This window comes from Mus caroli, unplaced genomic scaffold (genome assembly GCF_978045245.1).
Source record: "Mus caroli unplaced genomic scaffold, Mus_caroli_1 scaffold_12, whole genome shotgun sequence".
NCBI classification, from domain to species: Eukaryota; Metazoa; Chordata; class Mammalia; order Rodentia; family Muridae; genus Mus; species Mus caroli.
In genome coordinates, this window is record NW_028227267.1 from 19,550,740 (window position 1) to 19,578,239 (window position 27,500).

General features: G+C 38.0%; 1 protein-coding gene across 1 annotated transcript in view; it reads left to right on the forward strand.

Moving 5' to 3' along the window:
• Positions 1–27,500, forward strand: part of Dnah12 (dynein axonemal heavy chain 12) — a 200,387-nt gene continuing 172,887 nt past the window's right edge. Inside the window, exons 1-17 of the mRNA XM_085828463.1 lie at positions 1–108; positions 224–426; positions 3,125–3,206; positions 3,503–3,529; positions 4,378–4,567; positions 6,520–6,592; positions 7,275–7,433; positions 7,638–7,833; positions 9,700–9,888; positions 10,903–11,059; positions 11,752–11,843; positions 18,746–18,924; positions 20,107–20,242; positions 23,975–24,100; positions 25,273–25,407; positions 25,719–25,912; positions 26,257–26,500. Of these exons, the coding sequence (XP_085684589.1) occupies positions 257–426; positions 3,125–3,206; positions 3,503–3,529; positions 4,378–4,567; positions 6,520–6,592; positions 7,275–7,433; positions 7,638–7,833; positions 9,700–9,888; positions 10,903–11,059; positions 11,752–11,843; positions 18,746–18,924; positions 20,107–20,242; positions 23,975–24,100; positions 25,273–25,407; positions 25,719–25,912; positions 26,257–26,500 (2,349 nt within the window). The 5' untranslated portion in view covers positions 1–108; positions 224–256. The remainder of the gene's footprint in view (positions 109–223; positions 427–3,124; positions 3,207–3,502; positions 3,530–4,377; positions 4,568–6,519; positions 6,593–7,274; positions 7,434–7,637; positions 7,834–9,699; positions 9,889–10,902; positions 11,060–11,751; positions 11,844–18,745; positions 18,925–20,106; positions 20,243–23,974; positions 24,101–25,272; positions 25,408–25,718; positions 25,913–26,256; positions 26,501–27,500) is intronic.

The window sequence follows — 27,500 nt, forward strand, 5'->3', positions numbered from 1 at the left end:
ATTGCAAGGGGGAAGTATCTGGCTTCATTTCTTCATAGCTGGCAGAGCCCTGTTTAGAATTCCGGCCCATTCCTCTCAACTGCCATTCTTTAACTACTACCATACTTGGTAAGAGAATCTGGACAGCTATGGATTTTGTTTACAGTACCGATATGTAAGATACACTGAATATATTCAGGCTTGATTTCATACAATAATGGCTGTATGAACTTTTTCTTTTCAGGGTGTAGTGTGTTTTAATACTTAGGAGACCAAGATGTCAGATCCTAACAAAACTGCCATCGCAGCAGAAAAGGAAGCTTTGAACTTGAAGTTGCCCCCCATTGTTCAACCCCCCAAAAACATAGGGGTCGACACACCAAAACAGAGTGAGCTGCTAAAGTACAGACGGTCTAAGGAGCAGCAGCAGCAGATCAATCAGTTAGTGTAAGTAGCATGCTAGTAACTAAGGATTGCTTGGCCTTAACGATCAGTGTTCTAGATCCAAAAATTTAGAAGACTATACAGATTGTCCATGGGTAAAATAAGAATTAAAATTCAAATTAATTAGAAAAGCAATTGAGAATTAATCACAATGTTTTAACTTATATATAAACTTATATATATTTTGACTTATATATGTTATTAGAGATCTTTTTCCCTCTTCATTCTTTTAAAACCTTTTTAATGTGTGTGTGTGTGTGTGTGTGTGTATCATACCTACCCTGGCAATTGTGAGCCAAGTTATAAGAACTCTTTCGATCAGTGGTTCTCAAACTATGGCTTGTGATCCCTTTGAGGATTGACTGACCCTTTTTCTTAGGGGTTACCTAAGACTGTTGGAAAACACAGATATTTACATTTCAATTCATAATGATAGCAGTTATGAAGTAGCAACAAAAATAATTTTGTGGCTAGGGGTCACCACTAGATGAAAAACTGTATTAAATGGTTGCAGCATTAGGAAGGTTGACTACCATTGCTTTAGATGATGAGTAGTTTTTAATCTTTTTATTTTTTTGAGGCAGGGTTTCTTTGTGTAGCCCTAGCTGTTCTGGAACTCACTGTATAGACTAGGCTAGCCTCGAAATCAGAGATTTGCCTGCCTCTGCCTCCCTAGCGCTGGAATTAAAGACGTGTGCCTCCTCTGCCTGGGAAGGTGATGAGTCCTTTGAAGAAACAAGATAGAGAAAGCATGGTATGGGGCACACGCCTATAATCTCGGTACTAAGAAAGCCAGGGCAGGAGGATTGTGTGTTTAAGGCTATCCTGGGTTAGCATAGTAGTATCCTGTATGAATAAAAAAATAAATAATAAGATAATATAATAGAACATTATCCCAGTAGCATGACAGGAACAGCTTGTAGACACAATATTTAAATAGATAACAAAAGAATGGGAAGAAACCTTCCACTTAAATAAGCAGGAGAAAGTCAATTTAGGGACATGGATAGCAACCACCAAAGTCAGGAAACAGGAACTGACAACTGCCAGGATCACAAAGGTACCATAGGCTTGGGGAAGACTGTAGAAGATGAAGAGGAGAAGGGAGCCGATTGTTCAGGGTTTTATAGGCCATGATAAAGAGTTTAAGATGTATTTTAGGGCAGTGGATGCCTTTAAAATATTCCAGCCGGGCGTGGTGGCGCACGCCTTTAATCCCAGCACTCTGGAGGCAGAGGCAGGCAGATTTCTGAGTTCGAGGCTAGCCTGGTCTACAAAGTGAGTTTCAGGACAGCCAAGGCTATACAGAGAAACCCTGTCTCAAAAACAAACAAACAAACAAACAAACAAACAAACAAACAAACTCCAAATAAGCCAGGTATGGTGGTGCATACCTTTAATCCTAGCACTTGAGGGGCAGAGGCAAGTGGATCTTTGTGACTTCAAGACCAGCAGGTCTACGTACCAAGTTCCAGATCAGTCAGGGATATAGAGAGGAGGGGGAGGAAGTGAGTGAGGAAGGAAGGGAGGAAGGAAGGAAGGGAGGAAGGGAGGAAGGGAGGAAGGTCGGCCAAATGTTGTAGTCAGGAACATGACAGGAAATTATTAGAGATATTTTGATAAGCAGCAAGTGCAAGTGGAAAGTGGTGCTACTGCAGAAATGCATGGATGACCAGACAGTTTTTGTTTTGTTTTGTTTTTTGTTTTGTTTTGAAGACAGGGTCTTTCAGATCTATACCACTTTGATTTGCTGCTTGATAAAATATACTGCCTCAAAGTTCCCAACCATAGGACTATGTTAATAATAATGAAAGTAGACCTTCTACATATTTCTTTACAAACAAACAAACAAAAAAAGGACTGGAGTTTATGTGATATATTTATTTTCCTCAGCTTATGTCATGCCACCAGCATTGTGATGGCTTAAGTATTTCTGGTGCTCATTCCATGTGACTGTGGCTCACGTGTCCCCAGTTTGTTTTCCTAGTCTTCTCAGTCTTGATGTCATGTCAGCTAAGAGAAAGCTTTGTGAAATCTTCAGGAGATATTAAATACAGGGTATAAGGAACGCTTTCTCTGACTTGCTGGCATTTGAACAAAGACTGACTTAGTCTTTATCAGGGTTCATTTGTAAGCTATCAGTAAGTTACAATTGAAAATGATTTCATTTTTAGTATTACTTCTTTATGGTGTTCTTGAATAATTTAAAATTTAAGATAACATTGGTAATAGCCACTAGAATTTGTTTCTCATAAAAAGTTCAGTCAGAGGCAGTCATAATGAGTCATACCTGTAATCTCAACACCCTGGGAAGCTGAGACAGTAGGAGTGCCATGAATTGCAGACCAGCCTCAACTATACAGGAAGTTCAAGTTTGAAAGTAAATAAATAAATAAAATTGTAGTCAGGCAAAGGTCTCTTGAAGATTTCTCTGTTTAGTATTAGTTTAGATGTCTGAAATGTTCAACTTAAAATATTTTAGAGCTGGGCGTGGTGGCGCACGCCTTTAATCCCAGCACTCGGGAGGCAGAGGCAGGCGGATTTCTGAGTTCCAGGCCAGCCTGGTCTACAAAGTGAGTTCCAGGACAGCCAGGGCTACACAGAGAAACCCTGTCTCGAAAAAAAACAAAAAAACAAAAAAACAAAAATTTAGTAGTTAATGTTCATTTCTGTCACATAACTTTCTAATTGTAAATTTCAGAATTTCTGGAGCTAAAAAAAGTCTGGACAAAACCCTGAATAAACGAACACCTCCATTGCCAGAGCCAGATTTCCCTGAGACTGTGAGTTCTTTCTCTAACCCTGTACAACTCTATTGCTTATATCCATTGCAACAGCAGTCTTTGTTTTGTTTTGTTTGGTTGGTTGTAGAGGCAGGCTTTCTCTGTGTAGACCAGGCTAGCCTTGAACTCAGAGATCCTCTTGCCTCGGCCTTCCAAATGCTGGGATTAAAGGCGTCACCACCATTGTTCAGCTTTAGAACTCACTTTTAAAGAATGGGTATATTTAATATTTTATTTGATGAAAATGTTTTAAACTTCATCCTTGGTTTTTTTGTTTGTTTGTTTGTTTTTGACAGATGACCAGTGAAATAAAGAAAAGAGGAGTGAGTTGGATTTCTTTTGTCTTGAAAATGTTCAAAATAATTACTACAAAATATTATTCTAAGACCACCTACCAAGTCTCTTCCTAGGAAAGAAGTCTAAACAGATTTATATTTCTTTATCCAAAGAAGCAAGGATGTTGTGGGCAACAAATGAGGTTTTCAAGAGTTGTATTTATGTTACCATCCCTTATTTGAGGATTATCTGTATAAATACTTTAGTTCTTATTCTAAACTATTGAAAACATTCAAGATAGCGGTTATAAAAGAAATACATCTCTCTCATAGAAGTAGTGTAGTAATTATCCTAATAGTGATATAATGTTTATTTTCACTTAACAAGTACTTACTGAAAGTTACTATGTACTAGCTATGTGCCGGGTAGTGCTTGAGCTTTGTCTTAGAGACCCTGCATGAGTGACAGTGTGGACTGTGAGCTGACTGGTAGACATGCGACAGACAACACGGACAACTTATTTAATAGTAAAGGATGCAGACACGTTTGGAGCTGCTGATAAGAGGAAATTGTGGAGCATGTTTGCAGATGCGCTATAAACTTTCTAAGTCCATTAAGATTTTGGGGGGAGGGGCTAGAGGCCTGAAAATATAACCTCCTTATGAGCTAAGAGTATTATGGAAGGACCTCTTTTTAGTAGTCAAGATTTTGGGTTTATTTTATCTAGTTTAAAAAAAATTACATTTATTATTTACTTATGTATATGTGTGAGAGAGAGATTTTTAGAAATTTTTTTTATTCTGAAAGAATGTTGTTTTAGAGAACAGAATTTAGGCGCTAGACTGAAGTGCTAAATCATGCTGACCGTTTGGCTTGTTCTTTTGATGTTCCCAAGTTAAACTACATTTTCATGAAGCAGTGTGTAGAGAATAGTCCCATAGTACCCATCCAGCCACAATGGCTGGACAACATGTTAATGCTGATACCCGAGCACCTAAAGGAAGGGGAAAAAAGTGAAGAACTGCTTGGAAGTCTCATAGACGAGGTGTCAATGGACTATGAGAAAAGCATGAAGAGATATTTGGGTAAGTAACATTTGGCATACACTAAGCTTCCTCTACCACTGCCCCATGTGCACATCTGTAATACCAGCTCTGTGCACACATCTGTAATACCAGCACTTGAGAGCTGAAGTTTGGGAATAAAGAGTTCAAGGTCACCCTCAGTTGGACAGTGAGTTTGAGACCAGCCCGGGCCACAGGAGATCTTGTCTAAAAACAAACAAACAAACAAAAACAATAACCCAAACAACATCCCTGGCAGTAGAGGCACACACCTTTAATCCCAGAATTTGGAAAGCAGAAGCGGGCAGATATCTGAGTTCAAGGCCAGCCTGGTCTACCCAGTGAGTTCCAGAACAGCCAAAGCTACACAGAGAAACCCTGTTTAGAAAATACAAAAAGCAAAGCAAACAAATAAACAAACAGAAACCAAAATAAGCCAAAATAGTAGAAGTTGAATATTGAACATTATGTATTTTAAGTACATGTGTTTCTTCAGTACAATTTTTTTTTTAAAGATTTATTTATTTATTATATGTAAGTACACTGTAGCTGTCTTCAGACACTCCAGAAGAGGGCGCCAGATCTCGTTACGGATGGTTGTTAGCCACCATGTGGTTGCTGGGATTTGAACTCTGGACCTTTGGAAGAGCAGTCGGGTGCTCTTACCCACTGAGCCATCTCACCAGCCCTTCAGTACAATTTTTATCTATAGTTTTATTTTTGACACTACAATCTAAAGACTGTAATTTAAGGGTACTTTTTGTATTTATCAGCTAATATTTATTGCTATTTGATTTCTCATTTTGTCTATATGGTTTTAGCTATCCTATTTTTTTAAAGATTTATTTATTGTATGTACAGAAGTACACCATAAGAGGGCAAAAGATCCGTTACAGATGGTTGTGAGCCACCATGTGGTTGCTGGGAATTGAACTCAGGGCCTCTGGAAAGAGCAGACAGTTCTCTTAACCACTGAGCCATCTCTCCAGCCCAGCTATCCTATTTTTATAATGTTAGAAGACATTAATGTACTTTAGTCTTTGCAATTTTTATTGGAATACTGTTGTCATTGCTTGTGAGACAGAGTATCAACTCACAGCCATACAATATGCTTCAAAATAATGTATGCATTAAATTAATTAAACTAAATTAAACATTTTTTAAAAGATTTATTTTTTTTATTTTATGTATTTGAGTACACTGTAGCTGTACAGGTGGTTGTGAGCCTTCATGTGGTTGCTGGGAATTGAATTGACCTCTGTTTCCTCCTGTCAACCCTGCTCGCTCCAGTCAACTCTGCTCATTCAGTCCTTGCTTGCTCTGGCCCAAAGATTTATTATTATACATAAGTACACTGTAGCTGTATTCAGACTCACCAGAAGAGGGCGTCAGATCTCACTATGGGTGGTTGGGTGGTTGTAAGCTGGGATTTGAACTCACTTTCGGAAGAGCTCTTACCCGCTGAGCCATCTCGCCAGCCCCTAAATTAAACACGTGAAGGTAAACCAGTTAACATGAAGTACTTCATGCTTGTGCTGATAATGCTTAAAAGTACGATTACATATACATATTTGTAAACAATGTTATTAATAACTGTCTTCACAGTATTGTACAATAGCTCTCTTCAGCATAGTCCTCCTTGCTAGCTGAAATTCCCTAACCTTTTACCATTTCCTCAGCTCCCATTTTCCACAGTCCCTGGTAGCTATCTTAGAATGAATTTCTTAAATGGTCATGTCAGTGATCTTTGAACATATAGAATGCAAAGGGCTGAGACCTAAGGAGTCTTCCTGTATGGAAACTCACCTTCAAAGGAAGGTCAAAACAGTGCTACAAGCTTGATTGTGTGCAAGAAAGGGAGTTTTCCCTTATACTTATTTCGATGTACAGCAAACTTTACCTTACAATATCAAGCTAGAGAATAGATCTTACAAGGGTTTTTCAGGAATTATTAACACACATGTGTATTTTAGTACAGAGTGTTCTTGTGAAGCCTCCAGTTAAGTGGCTGGAAGATGAAGGGGGCCCTTTGCCTGAATCTCCTGAGTGAGTAAACTATTTTTAAAAATGGTATGACATCTATAACATTGGGATTCAATTTTAAAATGAACTGACCTTACATTCAAGTCTACAATCAGGAAGCTTAAAGATATTTTCTTTAAAAATTTCCAAAGATATTCTCTACATCAATCATCTAGTTCTACCTACATTAGGAGGAAAACCTACATGAAAAATACTTCAATGTAATCTAATGTATGCTGGAAGGTATCTTACACCTGTAATCCTAGGACTCAGAATATCGAAGTAGGAGAATCAGGAGTTCAAAGCCAACCTCAGCTATGCAGTGACTTAGATGAAACTTGATCTAATAATAATAATAAACCAAGAAGCAAAATCTAACTTACCCTTGAGTAATCTTTGATATGTGCCAGACAGATTTTCCATAAACATAAAACTGTTCTGACTTCTGTATTTTGGGTAGCTGATCTAGAGCAAAGGAAAAGTTAACAGAACATGCAAGCCACAAGTCTGTTTCAGACACAAATTCTCTCTCTCCTCTGAAGCTAATGTGCAGTTTCAAAACCGAGTGCTCACACTCAAAAGGCTTTCATTCCTGACCATAATTCCTTCCCCCAAGTCCCCAGTCCTTCACTGTAACAGTAACTTCTCAGAACTGTGGTACGCCAGCCATTTCAACCCTGTTTAATGTGCTGCTTTGCTTTTTCAGAGGTCTAGATTATTCCAATCCTTGGCATTCTAACTTTGTGCAAGCAAGAAGTCAAATATTAGCTAATTTGCACGTTGTTCATCCAACTATGAAAATGTTACTGGAGCTTGGTTATACAGCATTTGCTAAAATAATTCTGCTGGACTTAACAGGAATTAGGTAAAATTTTATATGTATTAGTTAAAAGTTAAAGGTTGAATGACTCTTTGGCATATTTTATTACATCATTTTAAAACTGACTTAGACATCTCTAAGCCTTTCTTTATATTTCAGAACTTTAAAATTATATGTTATCTGATTCAACAGCTGTATATCAAGACCAATCTGTCATTTGTCTGGGTTATTTTCTTTTATCATCAATAGAGCTAGAGGCCCAATTGACTGTGAAGCACTGAGAAATGATCTATCAATTCAAGCTAGAAAATCAGAAGAGAAGATAATGAACACATGGTATCCAAAGGTTATAAATCTGTTTACTAAGAAGGAGGCACTAGAAGGCATCAAGCCAGAAAAACTGGATTCCTTTTATAACTGTGTTTCCATACTTATGTCAAATCAGGTATGTACGTGCTCTATATGTATCCTGAATACTTAAAAGTCAATCCTTTAAATAAAATTTATTTAAGCACAGTGCTAAGCAGTTTTTAAAAAGTAAGCTAAGGAAGGGAAATGGCTCAGTAGGCCAAACAGCTGGGCACACAGCCACCCAGGGTCTATTCCTAGAATCCGTGTAAAAAGCTGAATGCATGCAGCAGCGTGCATCTGCAATCCTGCAGTAAGATGATGAAGGAGCTAAGAGAGCTGCTCAGAAGCTCACCATAGCCAGTGCCACCACAGAAACAAGAGAGGCCCTGCCTCAGCAAGGTGAAGGACAAGAGCTGACTCCCAAAAAGTTGACCTCTGACCTTCACACGAGTACCATGGCACATACATGTACCACGTCAAGAACTGCCTGTCTTCATATACATATCAAACACACACATAGATTGTTTGTTTGTTTACTTAATGTGTATTTGTGTTTTGCCTGCATGTGTACAGGTGTTGGATCCTGGAGTTACAGGCAGCTGTGAGCTGCTGTGTGGGTGCTGGGAATTAAACCTGTGTCCACTGGAAGAGCAGCTGGTCTCTAGTTTTACTGCAGTATGTTAACAAAAAGGCCAGCCTAGTAAATACATTTTTGACTTAATTATAAGATGGTTATTCTTGTTATTCTTATTGAATTCTCATGAAGTGGTTATTTCAAATGTTTTTGATCATTTTTAGTAGATAAACATAAAGAGAACATTAATCTTGTACAATTGCTTTGTGGACCCCTTAAATATCTACTACTTTAGACATACAATTCTAAAAAAATTAGTTTTGAATGAAAACATTCCTTTTCAGTGAAGATCTCTAAAAGTTCACATGTTCTACCTTGCTAATATGTAATTGGTAGCTGTATCCAACACAGTAACAAGTATTCGTAGGTTTCTTCCCTCCTGCCTTTATTCTCCCGAGGACTATGGTTATCTGGTAAGAAAAGATGAAGCACATTGGAAGATTGTTCAGATTCACGCATGTCTTCTGGGCTAACTATCCAAAGGTTGATTCTAAGTAAGAATGCACTTTTCATACTTAGAAACATTATGCACATTTCTAAGTTACCATGGTTCTGCCCTTGCATGTAGAAGGGTGGTGTGCTAGAAACCTGGATGTCCAGAAGAAAAAATATCCTGAGTTCTTCTGTTTACTGATTTCTGCAGTATAAACATTTTCATCATGTAGAATTCAAGTTTCTCAAAGGTTAATACAGAAAAACCCTGTCTCGAAAAACCAAAAAAAAAAACAAAAAAAAACAATTTCCCAAAATTGTGATTGACAGTTGCCCCTCCTGACTGTAGGAGCTTTCTTTAGTATGAGGCCATTTTCCACTCTTGCCCCCATATGTAAGCCTTTCTAATCCCCAGTCTTCTCCATATTGTTTAGTCTTCTGAAATGTTTTATGTGCCAGGGACAAGCTTACTAATAAATGTGGAAATTCTGCACAGATATTTTTTAGAGTGCTAATATTCTATTACATAAATTTGGTTTGCAAATATTGTTCTATTTATTGTTTATTTATTTTTATGTTTCTTTTGATTTGGTTTGGATTTTTCAAGACAGGGTTTCTCTGCATAGCTCTAGCTATCCTGATACTCATTCTGTAGACCAGGTGGGTTCACACACACCATTCCATCTGCTTCTGCTTCCAGAGTGCTGGGATTAAAGGCATGTGCCATCACTGCCTGACTTTCTATTTATTATTTATTTAGATATTTATTAAGATGGTTATGACTCCAGGGAGTAACCAAGTTTATAGAGTTCATGTAATTATACCAATAATTCATTTTAGATAAAGATTAAATTTAAACTTTCTGAAATAATGGTAATTTTTGATATCATGTAGCTAAAGGATCTCTTATGGAGAACTGTAGAAGAATTCGTAACACTCTTTGATCCAAGATATCTAAATAGGCTTCCAATATTTAAGATGGAATTGACATTTGATGATGATAAAATGGAATTTTATCCCACCTTTCAAGATTTGGAGGATGTTGTCTTGGGTTTGATAGAGCGGATCTCTGAAACTCTGCAGGTATTACTTCTTAATCTCTGTGTCCTTAGACTGCTGTATTCCAGTATTTTAATTGAATGTCACCGTACTCTGTATAAACATAAAATATTATGGCTTTTTATTCCCCTCCCAGTTATTTTAAGTTATAAAATGTTTTCTCCTTTGAAAACATGTTAATTAGAAATGTTTTTCTTTTGACCTTTTCCTATTGTTCTGAACTAATGCTTTTGTGTGTTCTTCTTGGTACTAAGTTGTGAGCACCTTAAAAAAAAATCTAAGGCATGATGGCATATGCTATTAATCTCAGCACTTGGGAAACAGAGGCAGGCAGATCTATGAGTTTGAGGCCAGCTTGGTCTACAAAGAGAGTTGGACAACCAGGGGTACATAGGAAAACTGTCTCAAAAACAAAGCAGTATGAGTCATATTTCTTCTTTCTAATGCTTTTTAGTTAATAAATACTTATAAAATGATAGAAAGCTAAATAAACTTAAGGTGCTTCAGGTTTTTTGTTTTTTGTTTTTTGTTTTTTTAAAGATTTATTTATTTATTATATGTAAGTACACTGTAGCTGTCTTCAGACACTCCAGAAGAGGGCGCCAGATCTTGTTACGGATGGTTGTGAGCCACCATGTGGTTGCTGGGACTTGAACTCTGGACCTACGGAAGAGCAGTCGGGTGCTCTTACCCACTGAGCCATCTCACCAGCCCTGTTTTTTTTTTTTTTTTTTTTTTGTGGTGGTTGCTTTGTTTGTGAATTTTTACATTTTGAAACATGGAATCACTTTGTAGCCTAGACTAGCCTGGAGCTCTGCATGCCCCTGTTTTAGCCTCTATAGACAATCTGCTGGGGTTCAGACGTGTATCAAGCATAGCTCCAATTTAAGTTTCTATATTGTATTACAAATTATTTACTATTAAATTATTACTTTTGATTCAGCGGACTTTTCTTGGACCACAGAAATTTAAAGAAAATTTTATTGATCAGTTCAGTTAGATATTTATGACATTCATTTTTGGTTTTATTTCTGTTAGACTGTCCAAACAGTACCTTCTTGGCTGTCAGGAACGTCATCGCCTGTCAATCTTGATACAGAAATTCCAGAACATGTGCTACAGTGGGCCCTCTGCACACTGAGGACAGCCATACAGCATAACTTAGAAGGTGCAAAAGCACACCACAAAACATACGGTACGTGTGAGCTATAATTTTATCCTTCTTCGTTTCAGCTAGAATTTGGTCAGGTTTCCTGCTGCTGTTTTGAAAGAGCCAGAGATAAGCAGTAGCATGCATTCATTAGTCATGGATCAGACCTAAGGAACTTGGGTTTTGTCATCTGGGTTGCGGGAGTAGGGTGATGAAGTCAACAGTTGCGAAAAGAAGAGCAGTTTGACTAATAAATTACCTAAAGCAAGGTGACTCAAGTTAGTTTCTGAAAACAGTTTTGAAAAGCCTGAAGTTTAATTTTACTGCATCTATGTATCTGCTATCATAATGTAAAGCCTTTGACAGGTTCTATCTGACATAATTATTCCTCCAAATTATTTTCAAAGCTTCAAGTATCGTACTACATCTAACATTTAAGCTGTGTCTAAGCAGACAGTTCTAGTCTCTCTTTGCAATGTACTGAATAATCTTGTCTTCTTAGCTTCAAAATGTCTTTAACTTGGTTTGCCTCTTCAATCTTTACTTTGAAATTTTTTTATTAACTTTTTTTTAGGTTAGCATGCAAAGCAATGACTATTAAATCTTATTACTCTTATTTCTTTAAATGTAGTAATCCACATATGTTCATACTTGAGTAGGCTACTCGATGATAATACAAAACACATTTTACTATATTAAAATGTTATTCAAATTTTAATTGGAATATTAATTTTCAGTTACAAAATACAACTGGCTCCTTGACGGGACTGCAACAGAGATGATACAGAGGTTCCAGGCAGAAAACCACACTTTTGATGAGTACACAGAGGTAAGTGCTGATTCCACGCTCTCATATTTGCTCATAGTTTTAATTATAATTACATCATTTGCCTCCTTCCCTTTCCTTTCTCCAGCCCCCACCACATACCTCTCATTCCCTCCCAAATTCATGGCTGCTTTTTCTTTGTTGTTGTTATATATGTGTGTATATTTATATACTTAGTCATATATGTAATACACACACACACATATATATATATATATATATATATATATATATATATATATATATACACACACACACACACACACACATCCCTAAATATAAATAAATACAGCATGCTGACTCCATTTAATGTTGTTTGCTCATATATACTTTTAGGACTGACCACTTGGGATTGGATAACCTATTAGGGGGGTTGTCATCTTGGAAAATTAATCACTCTCTCTCTCAGAAGTCCTCAGGCACCTGTAATTTTTTTTGTCTGTGGTGCCCCCACCATTCCTTGAGATTTTCCCTTTCCACGTAAGCATATCTATTGGTGTTGTTCTTTTGAAGGCCTTGTTGTTGCAATATCCTGGGTATACCTTCCCTGTCACTTCTAGGAGATGTAATCTCACAGCACATTTTCTGGTCCTCTGGCTTTACAATCTTTCCCACCTCTTTTCACAATATTCTCTGAGCCTCAGATGCAGGGATTGAGTTACAAATGAGGCTGGGCATCTCACAATTGTTCTCTGCACTTCGACCAACTGAGACCATTACAGACAACTGCTTTTTTAAATGCATTTTAATTAAAATATAATTACATCATTCTCCCTCTCCCTTTCCTCCTTCCAGCCCCCTCCCCACCCCACCCCTGGATTTCTTTTTTGTTGTTTGTATGTATATGGTTCCAGGACTGAGCACTTTATCTTGGATAGACAATTGGGGGTCACAGTTCTAGTTCTCCCTCTCTCAGTCATTATCATGAAGAGCTACAATGCCATATACCATGCTGTGAGACTGTCTCTCCTAGAAAAGCTGCAGAAACAAGACTTGAGCAATCACAGTGTGAATAGGCATGCTAACTTGGATAGGATAGCTCTCAGAAGGATAATTCTGTTTATTTTTAATGAATACTTTTGGAAATTTTTTTAATTAGGATATTCCTGCTCTAGGTATAAGTGCTTCAGATAATGTGAATAGAATTTCTTATCCAAAGCATCAGTTTAGTTAAGTTGATTTACCTCGTAACTATTTTAATTATTAATTCAGTCATGTATTGAGTTAATAAAATGGTATTGTATTGTTTCTTTGTTTGTTTGTTTGTTTGTTTGTTTATAGAGAGAGTATGTACGCATGTACCATGACATGACGCATGTACCATGACATGTAGAGGTCAGAGTAGTCAGTAAAATTAAACTTCAGGCTAATCTGAAACTAAGTACATAGTCCAGGTTGGCCTGTATTATATGCCTGATCCTTTTTTCTCCTACTTCTCAAATGCAAGATCATAGGAACACAGTACCATGCCCAACTGAGCTCTGATCTGAAGCAGATATTTGTATGGAGATAGAAGAGAATAGAAAAGAAACAAGCAATAATTAGTAAAAAATAAAGGAGGCCATCAATTTGAAATAGAATAAGGGAGGGTTTGTGGGAGAACTTGGAGGGATGAAAGAAAAGGGAGAAATGATGCAATTATAATCTCAAAAGCTAAAGGAATTTTTTTAAAAGACTGAAATAATTTCTTACATGTTAACAAATCAAAATATGCCAGCAGTGGTGGTGCACACCTTTAATCCTGGCACTTGGAAGGCAGAGGCAGGCAGATTTCTGAGTTCAAAGCCAGCCTGGTCTACAGAGTGAGTTCCAGGACAGCCAGGGCTACACAGAGAAACCCTGTCTCAAAAAACCAAAAAAAAAAAAAAAAAAAAAATCAAAATATAATATAATTAGGAATAAAAAGCAAGAGAAACTACAGAAACCATATGTCTATTTGATATAGTCCATGGCATGGGGACATTCTTTCTACCAAATTATTTTGGTGAGTTCTTAATTTCCAAAGTTTCCAAAGTTTTGGGGAATATTTATCTCTTACCTGAATTTCTAATCTACACTGATGATTTTCTCGTCATTTGAATTGAGTTCTTTAGTCATTCATTGGTTTATTTTTATTTGGGAGTTTTTAAAAGAGTTACCTGTCCTTAGGTCTTTCTCTTGCCTGTATTTTTCTTTTTCCCCTTCTCACCCCAAACAAAAGTAATAAATGGAAAAGGGGGCAGGGAAGTAACATGGGGTAAGGTGTGAGAAAGTCATTCAAGGAAGCGCAGCAATGCAAATGTAAGAGAAAATGAGTTTAAAAGTCCACCTAGTATTTCTTTCTTGCTGACAGCAGAGGGTAGATAGGCATGCCACACTTTGCCCAGCCTGGTCATCTGCTCATGCAGACCCTGAGATGAGCACAGGTTCTTGCTCTTCATTCTAATGTTCTGTGCCATGCTTACTAATGTGCATCGACTGGACCACTTGTCCGTACCTGGAGAATAGTAGGCTGCAGGCAGGTAGGTAGTAAGTTCAAGAACTGCCTGGGCTACAGATATGGTTCAAACTCAACCAGCGCAACTAAGAGAGACCCTACCTCAAAATAGAAAGTAAAAATGTGACTTAAGGTTAGACTGCTGTGTGACAAGCCCAGTATTAAACAACAGCAGCAGCAACAACAAACAAAAAACAAAGGAAGAGGGAAGAAAGAAGGAAGGAATATTTCTTTTTCCCCCTTTGGTAAAATGCTTTATTAGATATTTTCTTTATTTGCATATCAAATGTTATTCCCTTTCATCATTTCCCTTCCGAACCCCCCCCCCCCCCCATCCCTTCCCCTCTCCTTGCTCATTAATCCACCCACTTCTGCTTCCCGGTCCTGGCATTCTCCTACACTGGGGCATAGAGCCTTCACAGGACCAAGGGCCTCTCCTCTCATTGATGTCCCACAAGGCCAACCTCTGCTACATATGCAGTTAGAGCCATGAGTCCCTCCATGTGTTTTCTTTGGTTAGTGGTTTAGTCCATGGGAGCTCTGGGGGTACTGGTTGGTTCATATTGTTGTTCCTCCTATGGGGTTGCAAACCCCTTCAGCTCCTTGGGTCCTTTCTCTAGCTCCTTCATCAGGGACCTTGTGCTCAGTCCAATGGCTAGCTGCAAGTATCCATATTTGTCAGGCACTGGCAGAGTCTCTCAGGAGACAGCTGTAACAGGCTACCGTCAGCAAACGCTTGTTGGCATCCACAATAATGTCTGGGTTTGGTAGCTGTATATGGGATGGATTCCCAGGTGGGGCAGTCTCTGGATGGCCTTTCCTTCAGTTTCTGCTCCACACTTTGTCTTTGTATCTCCTTCCATGAGTACTTTGATCCCCCTTCTAAGAAGGACCGAAGGATCCACACTTTGGTCCTCCTTCTTCTTGAACATCACGTGCTCTGTAAATTGTATCTTGGGTATTCCTAACTTCTGGGATAATATCCACTTATCAGTGAGTGCATACCATGTGTGTTCTTTTGTGACTGGGTTACCTCACACAGGATGACATTTTCTAGTTCCATCCATCTGCTTAAGAATTTCATGAATTCATTGTTTTTAATAGCTGAGTAGCACTCCATTGTATAAATGTACTACATTTTCTGTATCCATTCCTCTGTTGAGGGACATCTGGGTTCTTTCCAGCTTCTGGCTATTATAAATAAGGCTGCTATGAATATAGTGGAGCATGTGTCCTTATTACATGTTGGACCATCTTTTGGGTATATGCCCAGGAATGAGGAATATTCTTTTTACATTGTGTGTTTACACATTACAGTAATATTTCTGTGGAAGCCAGTTCTTTTTTTTTTAAGTTTTTTTTTTTTTTAGAATTAATTTTTTTATTAGGTATTTTCCTCATTTACATTTACAATACTATCCAAAAAGTCCCCAATACACTCCCCCCCCCACTCCCCTACCCACCCATTCCCACTTTTTGGCTCTGGCGTTCCCCTGTACTGGGGCATATAAAGTTTGCAAGTCCAATGGGCCTCTCTTTCCAGTGATGGCCGACTAGGCCATCTTTTGATACATATGCAGCTAGAGTCAAGAGCTCTGGGGTACTGGTTAGTTCATAATGTTGTTCCACCTATAGGGTTGCAGATCCCTTTAGCTCCTTGGGTACTTTCTCTAGCTCCTTCATTAGGGGCCCTGTGATCCATCCAATAGCTGACTGTGAGCATCCACTTCTGTGTTTGCTAGGCCCCGGCATTGTCTCACAAGAGACAGCTATATCTGGGTCCTTTCAGCAAAATATTGCTAGTGTATGCAATGGTGTCAGCGTTTGGAAGCTGATTATGGGATGGATCCCTGGATATGGCAGTCTTTAGATGGTCCATACTTTCGTCACAGCTCCAAACTTTATCTCTGTAACTCTTTCCATGGGTGTTTTGTTCCCAATTCTAAGAAGGGGCACAGTGTCCACACTTTGGTCTTCGTTCTTCTTGAGTTTCATGCGTTTAACAAATTGTATCTTATATCTTGGGTATCCTGTTTTTGGGCTAATATCCATTTATCAGCGAGTACATATTGTGTGAGTTCCTTTGTGATTGTGGTACCTCACTCAGGATGATGCCCTCCAGGTCCATCCATTTGCCTAGGAATTTCATAAATTCATTCCTTTTAATAGCTGAGTAGTACTCCATTGTGTAAATGTACCACATTTTCTGTATCCATTCCTCTGTTGAGGGGCATCTGGGTTCTTTCCAGCTTCTGGCTATTATAAATAAGGCTGCTATGAACATAGTGGAGCATGTGTCCTTCTTACCGATTGGAACATCTTCTGAAAAAGACACCGTCAATAAGACAAAAAGATCACCAACAGATTGGGAAAGGATCTTTACCTATCCTAAATCAGATAGGGGACTAATATTCAATATATATAAAGAACTCAAGAAGGTGGACTCCAGAAAATCAAATAACCCCATTAAAAATGGGGCTCAGAACTGAACAAAGAATTCTCACCTGAGGAATACTGAATGGCAGAGAAGCACCTGAAAAAATGTTCAACATCCTTAATCATCAGGGAAATGCAAATCAAAACAACCCTGGGATTCCACCTCACACCAGTCAGAATGGCTAAGATCAAAAATTCAGGTGACATTGTTGGTGGGATTGCAAGCTTGGAAGCCAGTTCTATCTCTACCACGTGGTTTCTAGTGATCAAACTCAAGCTTTGTGGCAAGTGCCTTTACCCACTGAGCAATCTCACTGATGTAGAAGAAAAAAAAATTGAGTTTCCTTATTTATTTATTTATTTATTGATCCACTTATTATTTAAAAGTAAGTTGTTTAATTTCCATGTGTGGATTTCTAGTTTCATTGCATATTCTATATGATTCCAAGTTTTCAACGTTGGTTGGGCTTTGCTGTGTGATCTGTTCATATGATTTACACTATTGCTATGAGAAGAGAGGGAGGAACCATGGGCACACCATTATACATACCCAGCCTTGCAGGAGTGCTAGGGACCATACTCAGGTCCTCATGTGGAGAACAAGCAGTTTAACCATTGAGACATCTCTCTAGCCTGTCAGTCACTTTGTCTTTAGATTGTAGAACCTAACACACTGATTAATTACTGATAGATGAGGTCTTATGATAGCTGTATGGTTAACTGGTTTTCTGGTTTTGTTGTGTTCTTTGTGCCTCTCTCTGACAGTAAAGTGACATTCTCATTTCAGATTCTGAGTTCTGCAGGGTTTTTTGATGAGTTTCATTCTTCCTTCTATTTCCTCTGTTTTCTTGAATATGTTTATGGGCATATTTATAGTAGAGTACAAGGAGATTCTGTATCATATAGGGATTTTCATCCCTGCCCCCCCCCCAGCATTTTTGTATTATGTAAACCTAGTGTTGTATAATTTTGTCTCATGACAACTTTACATGGAAAGTGATGGCTTGCTTTGTGGTTTCCCCTTTCCTTGTTAAATTTCTCAGTGCTCACTGTTCTCTGTTAACATCAGCACTATTTACTTTTTGGCTATTATTTTTCAAGCTAACAACAAAGCAGGTGTTCAAGATAATCATTAAATTAGCTAATGCCCTCTGATCAATTAGATGATGGAAAGGTTAAACTCAATTCATTAAATAAAAGCTGTAAAAAAATAGATAACTTTGAGATGAAAATTAAAGGAAATCTATCACGATGGATAAAAGGAGCAGCTGTTTGGCTGTGGGTAGAGTAGGGATAACAAGGAGAAAAGGTGAGGGAATCATTAGGGTGCTGTGACTTTAAGTCGGATTGCTCAGAGTTTGCAAGCCTGTTTCACTTGCACAAAATGTAACATGTGTTGTCTATGTTTTATATTATTTTGTTTCATTTTCGAAAATCATCTCAGTGTTTAAATATTAACAAGATATAAATTCCAAGATCTTGGATCTTTGGTAACTGTAGAACATAATATTTCTGTCCCTCTGGCCTACTTTAGCACAAAACAAAAGGTTTCTTATATTTCTTTTCCTAAAGATTGAATGAGAACCTTCAGAGTGGTATTCAATAATGGCAAAAACAAATATATGCAGCTATAAACATTGTTGTATAGTGTAGGTTTGTTTCCAAACAGAAATGAAGTGACTCGGACATATATTTTTTTAATTGAGGAAACATTGCAGATTTTAGGCTATCGCACACTGATATTTGCTAGTAGATTGAATTTCACCATAAAAAGAATGAGAATGTTTGGGCACTGGCTGAGAAGTTCACATGCCTAGAATCTTCAGGCCTTGGGTTTAATCTTGCCACCAAGAGAAAAAAGGTTTGTAAATCAAAAGGAATAGGAGTTATTTAGCAAGAATAATGTATGGTGATTAAAAATTTCATTATAATATAGTTCTATAAAGTCACTAACTATAAAATGCTAACTTTTTTTTAATACTCTTCTTTAAAGTTTATAGAAAAATTTTTCAATCTTGCTTCAGAAATAATGCTTTTGCCCCAGTGGGCTCATTATCCTATGGTTCGTTTGGACTGTGAAGACTTGAAGATAGGCTTGACAAATAAAGCAAGAGCCTTTGCCAACATTTTATTAAATGACATAGCTTCAAAACATAGAAAAGAAAATGAATCGTAAGTAAAATTAATTGCTCTACTCAGAATAATGGGGCCAAAGAAACATTTCATCAAAATTACTCTTGTTTAAAAACAAAAGATTAAAAATATACATGTATGTTTCCTAGCATAGGAGGATTTTTTTCTGATATTTCTAGTGGCGGCATAACAATACAAACATTTTAAAGCATAGGAAGCCAAATCTGAAAAATATAGCTATTGTTAAATAATGAGACAGGGTACCTAGATTCATGCTTTTCTACATAGGATATTCTAAGTTATCAGAGTTTGGAACATTTAAACAAGGATTTGATCTTTTTTTTTTTTTACATTGTTCAATTTCACAGGGCCATGAACTATGCTTCATTCATTCATTCACACATACATTTATTCTTGTATCACATATTCCAGCAGGATGGATTAATAGCTGTGTTTCATAAATACAGAAACTGGAACTTGAAGGTTGGCCTAAATTCACAAAACTAGTAAGCTTCCATTGCTGTGAAAAACACCATGGCCAAGAACAACTTTGGGGAGAAAAGGGTTTATTTGGCTTATACACCCAGATCATATTCCATCATTGAGGGAAGTCAGGACACAAACTCAAGGCAGGAACCTTGCAACACAGAAAAAGGCTGCCAACGTGGTTGGCTTGTTCCTCTTGTCTTGCTCAGGACTATTGGCTCAGGGGTGGCACCACCTACAGTGGGCAGGATTCTCCCACTGAGAAGTTCACATGCCCAGAATCTTCAGGCCCTGGGTTTAGTCTTGGCACCAAGAGAAAAAAGGCCAGTCGGATGGAAACAAGTCCTTTGTTGAAGTCTCCTCCTTTCATTAGACTTTAGTTTGTGTCAAACTGACAAAACTAAACAGCACTCTTGTAGCAGCTGAAGCAGGATTATATCAGGGCTGTTAGATTTAAGGTCTGCTACGTTACTTATTTCAATCTTGAAGAGAGTTTAAGAGATCACCAGAAAAAAAAAACATGCCAGATTTTCATTTGAAAATATTAGCTTGATTTCTATTGATATGATCTATGGTGACCTCAGACAAGCTAAGCTTAAATATTATATTATCTATTAATGGACCAGCCAGTTGTTTTTAGCATAGAGATTTCCTATTTTATAACCATAGGACATATTTATTAAATATGCTATAAATTAATTACCATAAATATAGTAAGTCAGAATGTTCTGTCAGTATTTGCAGTGAATTTGAAGCAATTAGAGACCATGCGCTACGAGTTCCTGAGACCACAGAAGAAATGATGGAGCTAATCGCTTTCGTAGAAAGAGCTCGAACCGTAGGAATTCTTGACTTGGCTCTAAGGATCCAGGTAAAACAAACAAACAAACAAACAAACCAAAAACAAAACACAAAAACTTAGAAAATACCATGAGTTATGAGTATTGACACGCTCAGGTCAAAAAGCAGGACAACCCAGAAGCCTCTTGTGTTCTTCTGTCTCCTTCCCTGTAGACTTCTATGTGATTCTCTCTGAAATGGTGTGTTTGATGTTCTTTATTTTCACCAATTATGTACATATTCTTAAACAAAATTAAGAAAACATTTTTTTTGACTCTTGACATCTAATAGTAATCTTAAACCCTGAACAAGATTCTATACCCATCTAAACATATTTAACTTTCATCCTGTTTGTATTTATTTTTACGTATTCACTTTACATCCCGCTCACTGCCCCCTCCCGGTCACTCCCTCCCACAGTCCTTACCCCCTCCCCTTCCCCTTCTCTTCTGAGATGGTGGGAACCCCCCTGGGTATCCTCCCCACTTTAGGATGTTTTAAAAATAAGTAATTCCTACCCAGGGTAAAAATAGAAGCAACACTACAGGCACCCATCATCGCGGCCCATCCTGTCAACATGTGAGCACTGTCCTCATTTTGATTACAACTTTCTTACTCTCCTTTATAGCTTTGCCAACGAAGTGTGTATTTCTAATACATATAGTTTCCCTGGCTTTGATATTTATTGAAGAAGAGTCATCTTGTTTGTATGCTTTTTGCGCATTACTAGTGTTAATATCAGTTAATGTCACCTTTTTCATCTAACTTTCCTTGCACCATAGCCCTTTTCTGGTATTATTCATTAATTTATTTTCTAAATTTGCTGCACAAGCACAAGGACTGGGGCTTGATCCCCAGCATCCACATAAAAAGCTAGGCCTGGTGTGCATTCGTAGAATTCTAGGTCAGGGGAGGCGGAAACAGGAGGATCCTGAGCCTGCTGGAAAGCTAACCTATTTTCATCATGGAGCCTCAGGTCAGGGAGACACTCTCTGAAAACAATAAGGTGGGCAGCTGGACACTCTGCAGGTAAGGCAGCAGCATCTATGTGAATTCGATGCCAGCCTTGTTTACATAGCAGTTTCCCAGGATTTCCAGAGCTATTGTGTCCAGATTGCAAAAACCCCAAAGAGGCCACCAGGAACCACAATTCTGATGCAGGCACATGAGAGTCTTTATTCAAGCTCGAGAGCCTGGGCCCCAAACCTTTCTGATGATGCAACAGGATAGGAGGGCAGCCCCCAGGTCTAGGGGAAAGGAGTTTACAAAGGAAAATAAAACCTGCAAGCAGGGGATTCCAAGCCTCGGTGTTACATGAGAGGGTAAAGGAGCATTGGCCTTTAAGCTAACTGGTTTTCAGCACCTGGTTAAATCGCAGGGAGGGAGCACACATCAAAAGGGAGCACCTGGACTTGGGAACGACTTATGTTTTCTTAGCCCACTCTGTTGGTATCAGCCAGCTGCAGAAGTTGTGTCTATTTTGCAACTGCCAGGGCCATTTCATGCTTTTTCTCAGACCTCAAGGGTGGGGGCCATGCCTCTCTAAGGGCAAGTTAACTTAGAATGGAGTCTTAAAAGCAAAATGGAGTTTATTCTGCTACCTCAGTCTCTTCAGAGCTACAGAGAGACCTTTGTTTTGTCTCATAAAACCAAAGTCAATTAATAAATAATATAGGCAGATCCTAAGTAGTGATACCAGAGGTTGACCTCTGGCGTCCACAACACATGGACACAGACATGTAGCTATATCTGCACCACAAAAGCATTTCTAACATGTAATATTCTGGACGTTTGGTTATTATTTGTTGTTATTAATGAGTATGCAGCAGAAAACATTTCTGAGCATTAATCCTGGAGAAAACATCCATGCATTTCTCTCAGGTGTGCGTGGAGGAGAGAGGAGAGGGAGGAGGAGGAGGAGGAGGGGAAGGAGGAGGAGGCTGAGAGTATTGCTAATTGTACAGTATGGCCTAGGCATGCCTTGAACTTCCCATCTTCCTTTCTGAACATCCTAGAGTACCACCAGATCTAACTTTTTAAAAATTACATTTAAATGAATGAGTTAGTGAACCTGTGGGAGTGTGCACATGGTAGGACCTGTGTATGGAGGTCAGAGAACAGCCTGAGGGAGTCGGTCACCCTTTGTGTGGTTCCCAGGACTCTAACCTAGGTTGGCGTGCTTTTCCTACTAGATCATCTTGCCATCCCCAAGTTTATTTTTAGTGTTACAGCACTGAAGTAAAACATATAATCAATGAGAGCCATAGGGAGTAAAGTATTCTGCCTCTCCAATTAGATACATCTACGGTATGAAGGGTTTTTCCTTTGCCCGTCACACCACAGTGCTTTCTGGGCTACTGTTGTTATGCTAAATAGACAAAAAGATGATAATATTACTAGAGACGTAGAATAAGAAAAACTATGATAAAAGTATTTATCATCAAAGATTAAAAAATAAATCGCCAGGCAGTGGTGGCACATGCCTGTAATCCCAGCACTTAGGAAGCAGAGGCAGGTGGATTTCTGAGTTCGAGGCCAGCCTGGTCTACAGAGTGAGTTCCAGGACAGCCAGGGATACACAGAGAAACCCTGTCTCGAAAAATACCCCAAAACAAAAACAAACAAACAAACAAACAACCAAAACCCCAAACAAAACAAAACAAAACAAAAAACCAAATCATAAGAACAAAGATTATTTAAGATATTTTAAAATAAAAAGTTTCAAAGGTTGCCAAACATTTGATTACCATTTAAAATCATATACAGGGCTGGTGAGATGGCTCAGTGGGTAAGAGCACCCAACTGCTCTTCCGAAAGTCCAGAGTTCTAATCCCAGCAACCACATGGTGGCTCACAACCATCCGTAACGAGATCTGGCGCCCTCTTCTGGAGTGTCTGAAGACAGCTACAGTGTACTTACATATAATAAATAAATAAATCTTTAAAAAAAATAAAATCATATACAAAGAGTCAAAGAGTTACCTTTATATTAAGTCAACAATAAGTAAGAAATAACTTTGTAAATGTAAATGTGTTTGTGGGGGAGATGCACATGGGCTTTGTGTGTGGAGGCCAGAATTCAACATCAGTTGTCTTCCTTTCTCCCTCTCCTGCTTGTTTGTTTGTTCAGCAAGTCTTTCCGGTTAATAAGTCCCTCAGACCATCCTGTCTCCATCTTCACCATGCTGGCATCACAGGCACACGCCACTACACCTGTTTACTGTTTAATGCTGGGGAGTGAAACTCAGGTCTTGTGCAGCAAGTGTATTGCACACTAAGCCAGCTTTGTTTGTTTTTTGTTTTGGGGTTTGTTGTTTTGTGTTTTGTTTTTGAGACAGAGTTTTTGTGTGTGTGTGTGTGTGTATCCCTGGCTGTCCTGGAAGTCAACTGTAGACTAGACTGGCTTTGAATTTATTGAGATCTACCTGCCTCTGCCTCTACTTCCTGAGTGCTGGAATTAAAGGCATTCTCTACCATGCCCTGCTAAGAATGTCTAGCCCAGGCTGGCCTCAACCTGGTAGTCCTCCTGCCTCTGCCTCCTTCAGCAAATCCTACAAGCCTGTGCCACCAGTACATTTAAAGTGCTTTAAAACTTACATTAAGGTATAGGTATATGGCTTAAAGCCAAATAAACATAGGAATTAAACTGTTGAAATATCTATGTGAGTTGGACAGTACATAAAATGTTAAATTTGAAAGAACATTAGAGATTGTTGGCTCTATTCTTCTTATATGATATATATATCTAGAGTTTCTTTTGTAGGAATCTAAACGCCAAATGAGTTACTTTTTAGATGCTCTTCTAATGTCTCAAGAAGACTTAAATTTAAATGCAACTGTCCTCTTGTGGCCTACTAAAATTACCCCTGTCTTTGATGAGAATGATGAAGTAAGTATATTTTTAAGTGTATAATTCATGTTCTGTCATTTTTAGTATCATTTCCCCTCCTCCTTCCTTTCATTCTCTCTCTCTCTCTCTCTCTCTCTCTCTCTCTCTCTGTATGTGTGTGCTCGCATATGTGCATGTGTGTGTGTGTGTGTGTGTGTGTGTGTGTGTGTGTGTGTGTATGTGCTATGGCATGCATGTGGAGAAAAGAGGATAATTTTTCAGGAGTTGCCTCTACTTCTACTTATGGGGCCTGGGTATTGAACTCAGGCTATCAGGTTTAGTGGCAGTCACCTTTATTGGCTGAGCCGTCTCACTGTCCACATTTCTGGCATTTTAAGTACAGTGTGGATGTTTCATTTTCATACCAATTTGCCACTGACTTTAGGAACTTAATGTGCCTCGATGTGTCTGTCTGTTACCTGTTATGGCCTTGCCAGCTTAGAACATGCTTCTAGGCTTAACTCAGCAGCTTGAGTAAATGTAGGATGAAAGCAAGAGGTCAAAAAAATTACAGCAAGTCATAGTCAGCGCTGACCTAAGTGGCTCCTGTTTATTAAATTATTAAATACGCATAAGATGCCAGCCACTCCTATTTGCCTCATTTTATAGATGATTAAAATGAAACTCAGAGAAGTTGATTCACTTGTTCAAATTCACAGAGATTGGAAGTTGCAGCTTTAGGATTTTATATCAGACTGAATATAATTTAAAACCCCAAGAAGTAACCAGTTGCTTTATCCTGAATTGGGAGACATAAGAGAATAATAATGAGAAGCATGGGATAGACAAGATTTTTTTTCTTTTATGATCTTGTAACTTTGATGTCCCTCTCGACTTCCATATATCTCTTTTTCTTTGAAGAGAAAATAATAACATAGAAAGGATACTTAACAGCTCTTGATGTATGGTATGTGTATACTCAAAAATGTTAGCTTTTAATATTATACCAAATACATTAAAAAGTCAAACTATATAATTAATAATTTTGTGTTGTGAAAGCTCTTGGAAAATTTGTCTCTGTGATTTACATTTTGCATTTTTACATCAGTCAATAAAGAAAATGATTCTGTTCCCATTTTCTCTAAATTACTATAAAACATTCATGTTTTTCTTTGTAAATTCTTTTCTTTATACTGCATTAACTAATATCATTAAATTATCTTTTTAAAAAGCTCATTGAGAATGCTAAACATGCAAAAGAAAATGAACTAGTAGCCAAGAGAGAAAAACTGATTTTGGAAATAGAAAAAGAATCACGTCGCATGGAGGAGTTCACGGAGTTTGCAGAACTGGACCGCATGCATCAGGTCAGATACATATAGGGCTGTGACTGTGGTCAGCTATAGGTTAATACAGGGCAGATTAACACTGGTTTCAAAATAAGCAAGCATGAATTTACCATATCAAACAAAGGTTTACTTGATTCTTAAGCCTGATACTGTTTGACTTCATTTATTATCACATAGTGTAACGATATATTACTCCTCGTTGTAGTGATGTTGTAAAGTTAATATTTAAGGTCACTGTATAAATAAAAGAACATACCTGATGTAGTATTATGCAGTCTTGTTATAATATCATCTGGATATTTCTAAAATGGACATTTGTTTGCTTTTAGTATGTGGCAGATGTAAGACAGCTACAGAAACGGATTCAGGAATCAGAAGAAGCTGTTCAGTTTATTAATAAAGAAGAGGAACTTTTCAAATGGGAATTGACAAAGTATCCTGAACTGGAAAAATTAAAAGTCACCATTGAGCCCTACCAGAAGTTTTTTAATTTTGTTCTGAAGTGGCAGCGAACAGAAAAACGGTAATTTTGGGTAACATAATAAAAAAAATTAAGCAAATGGTATAAACAGTGTTCTTAGTCTGCATTTTATGTAGCTGGCTTACTAACACAAAATTAGATGTGTGGGGTCAAGTTTGCATTTACTTGGATAGTATTATTGCCTATTTGTAATTGGATGCATGTTTTAGCACAGGCACTGTTGTTGAAATGATGCTGTTCAATCTATTCTTTTTCCATCAGCTCTACCTGTGTGCCTTAGTTGTCTCTCTTACAGAAAAAAAATGAGGAATATACACAAAATTTTCTTAATACTTCTGTCTAGTTAAAAAATGTGAGTTTTAAAATGACTTTTCCTTTAACTTCAGGTGGATGGATGGAGGGTTTCTGGACCTTAATGGAGAAAGTATGGAAGCTGACATAGATGAGTTTTCCAGAGAAGTTTTTAGGACACTGAAGTTCTTCCACACTAAGCAAAAGAAAGAATTACAAGAAAGAAGAAAGGCAGCAAGAAAACGATCTCTGATGGAAGAGAAACCTGAAGAAGAACCAAAAGAGAATCCTACGATTACTATGTGTACCACAGTAATGGAGCAGATAAAGTCTTTTAAGGTATAAATGTATTCAAATGGCATTTTAATGTTATAAATCTCCTTGCAATATTAACTTGTATATTATGTAAAATATAGAATCCATCCTCTGAACTTAGACTTTGTATATGTCATTAGTCCAGATCCATGTAAAAAGGGATTAGTCAATAGCTAACCAGTCTTCTCCTCTGAGTACCTGCTGCGAGGTGAGCTAGTCCTAATACATTATTTGTATGTCTGTGGTAATTGGTTTGGGGGTAAGCATATGGCCCAAAGTGGGCTAATCATATTCCTCCTCAGCTTTTTAAACTGACTCTGTGCAAGGAGCACCCCCCCTTGTCTCACTGTTATGGGGTCACTGTGATCCAAGCCAGAATGCTTTCAAGCACTCAAGCTTTTAAGCACACAAATCACAAAAGCCACAAACATCTGTGCCAAGTTTCAGTTACATTTTCCACCCAGGAACCTGCCTTCATGGTACACTTATCCTGTTCTCATTGGCTGGTTTGCTCAACGATGACAGGGCGACTTGCCCAGCATTCATGTCTCAACTTGCCAACCAGGATGTCGCTCATCCAGAGAGGTCTTAGAACTTAAACTTTTCTTGACCCCTATTCAAAATGGAAGATTTATTCAAATTGGCATCAACTTGGTTCTTTCCCATATTTACAAGTTTTTCAGGGTAAGTTGTGAACTTCCTGTAGCTCTGAGATTGCTGTTTCAAGAGAATAACATTGATACTTAAAGAAAAAGGGAAATATGGAGGTTGATGTGGCATATGACTTTCATCCTTGCACGTAAAGGTTGAGGTAGAGGGATTACAAGTTCCAGGCTAGTCTGAGCAAGCTAGTAAGATCTTGTCTCACAAAACCCAAAACAAACGAAAGATGGGAATAGAGATCTACATCACCAGTGCAATTTTAAAATATTTTTGTCTCAGCATTGGATCAAATTCCCACCTTCTTCATTCTAGGCAAAAATATTAATGTGTATGCACTTGTACCCACACATGTGTTTACTGT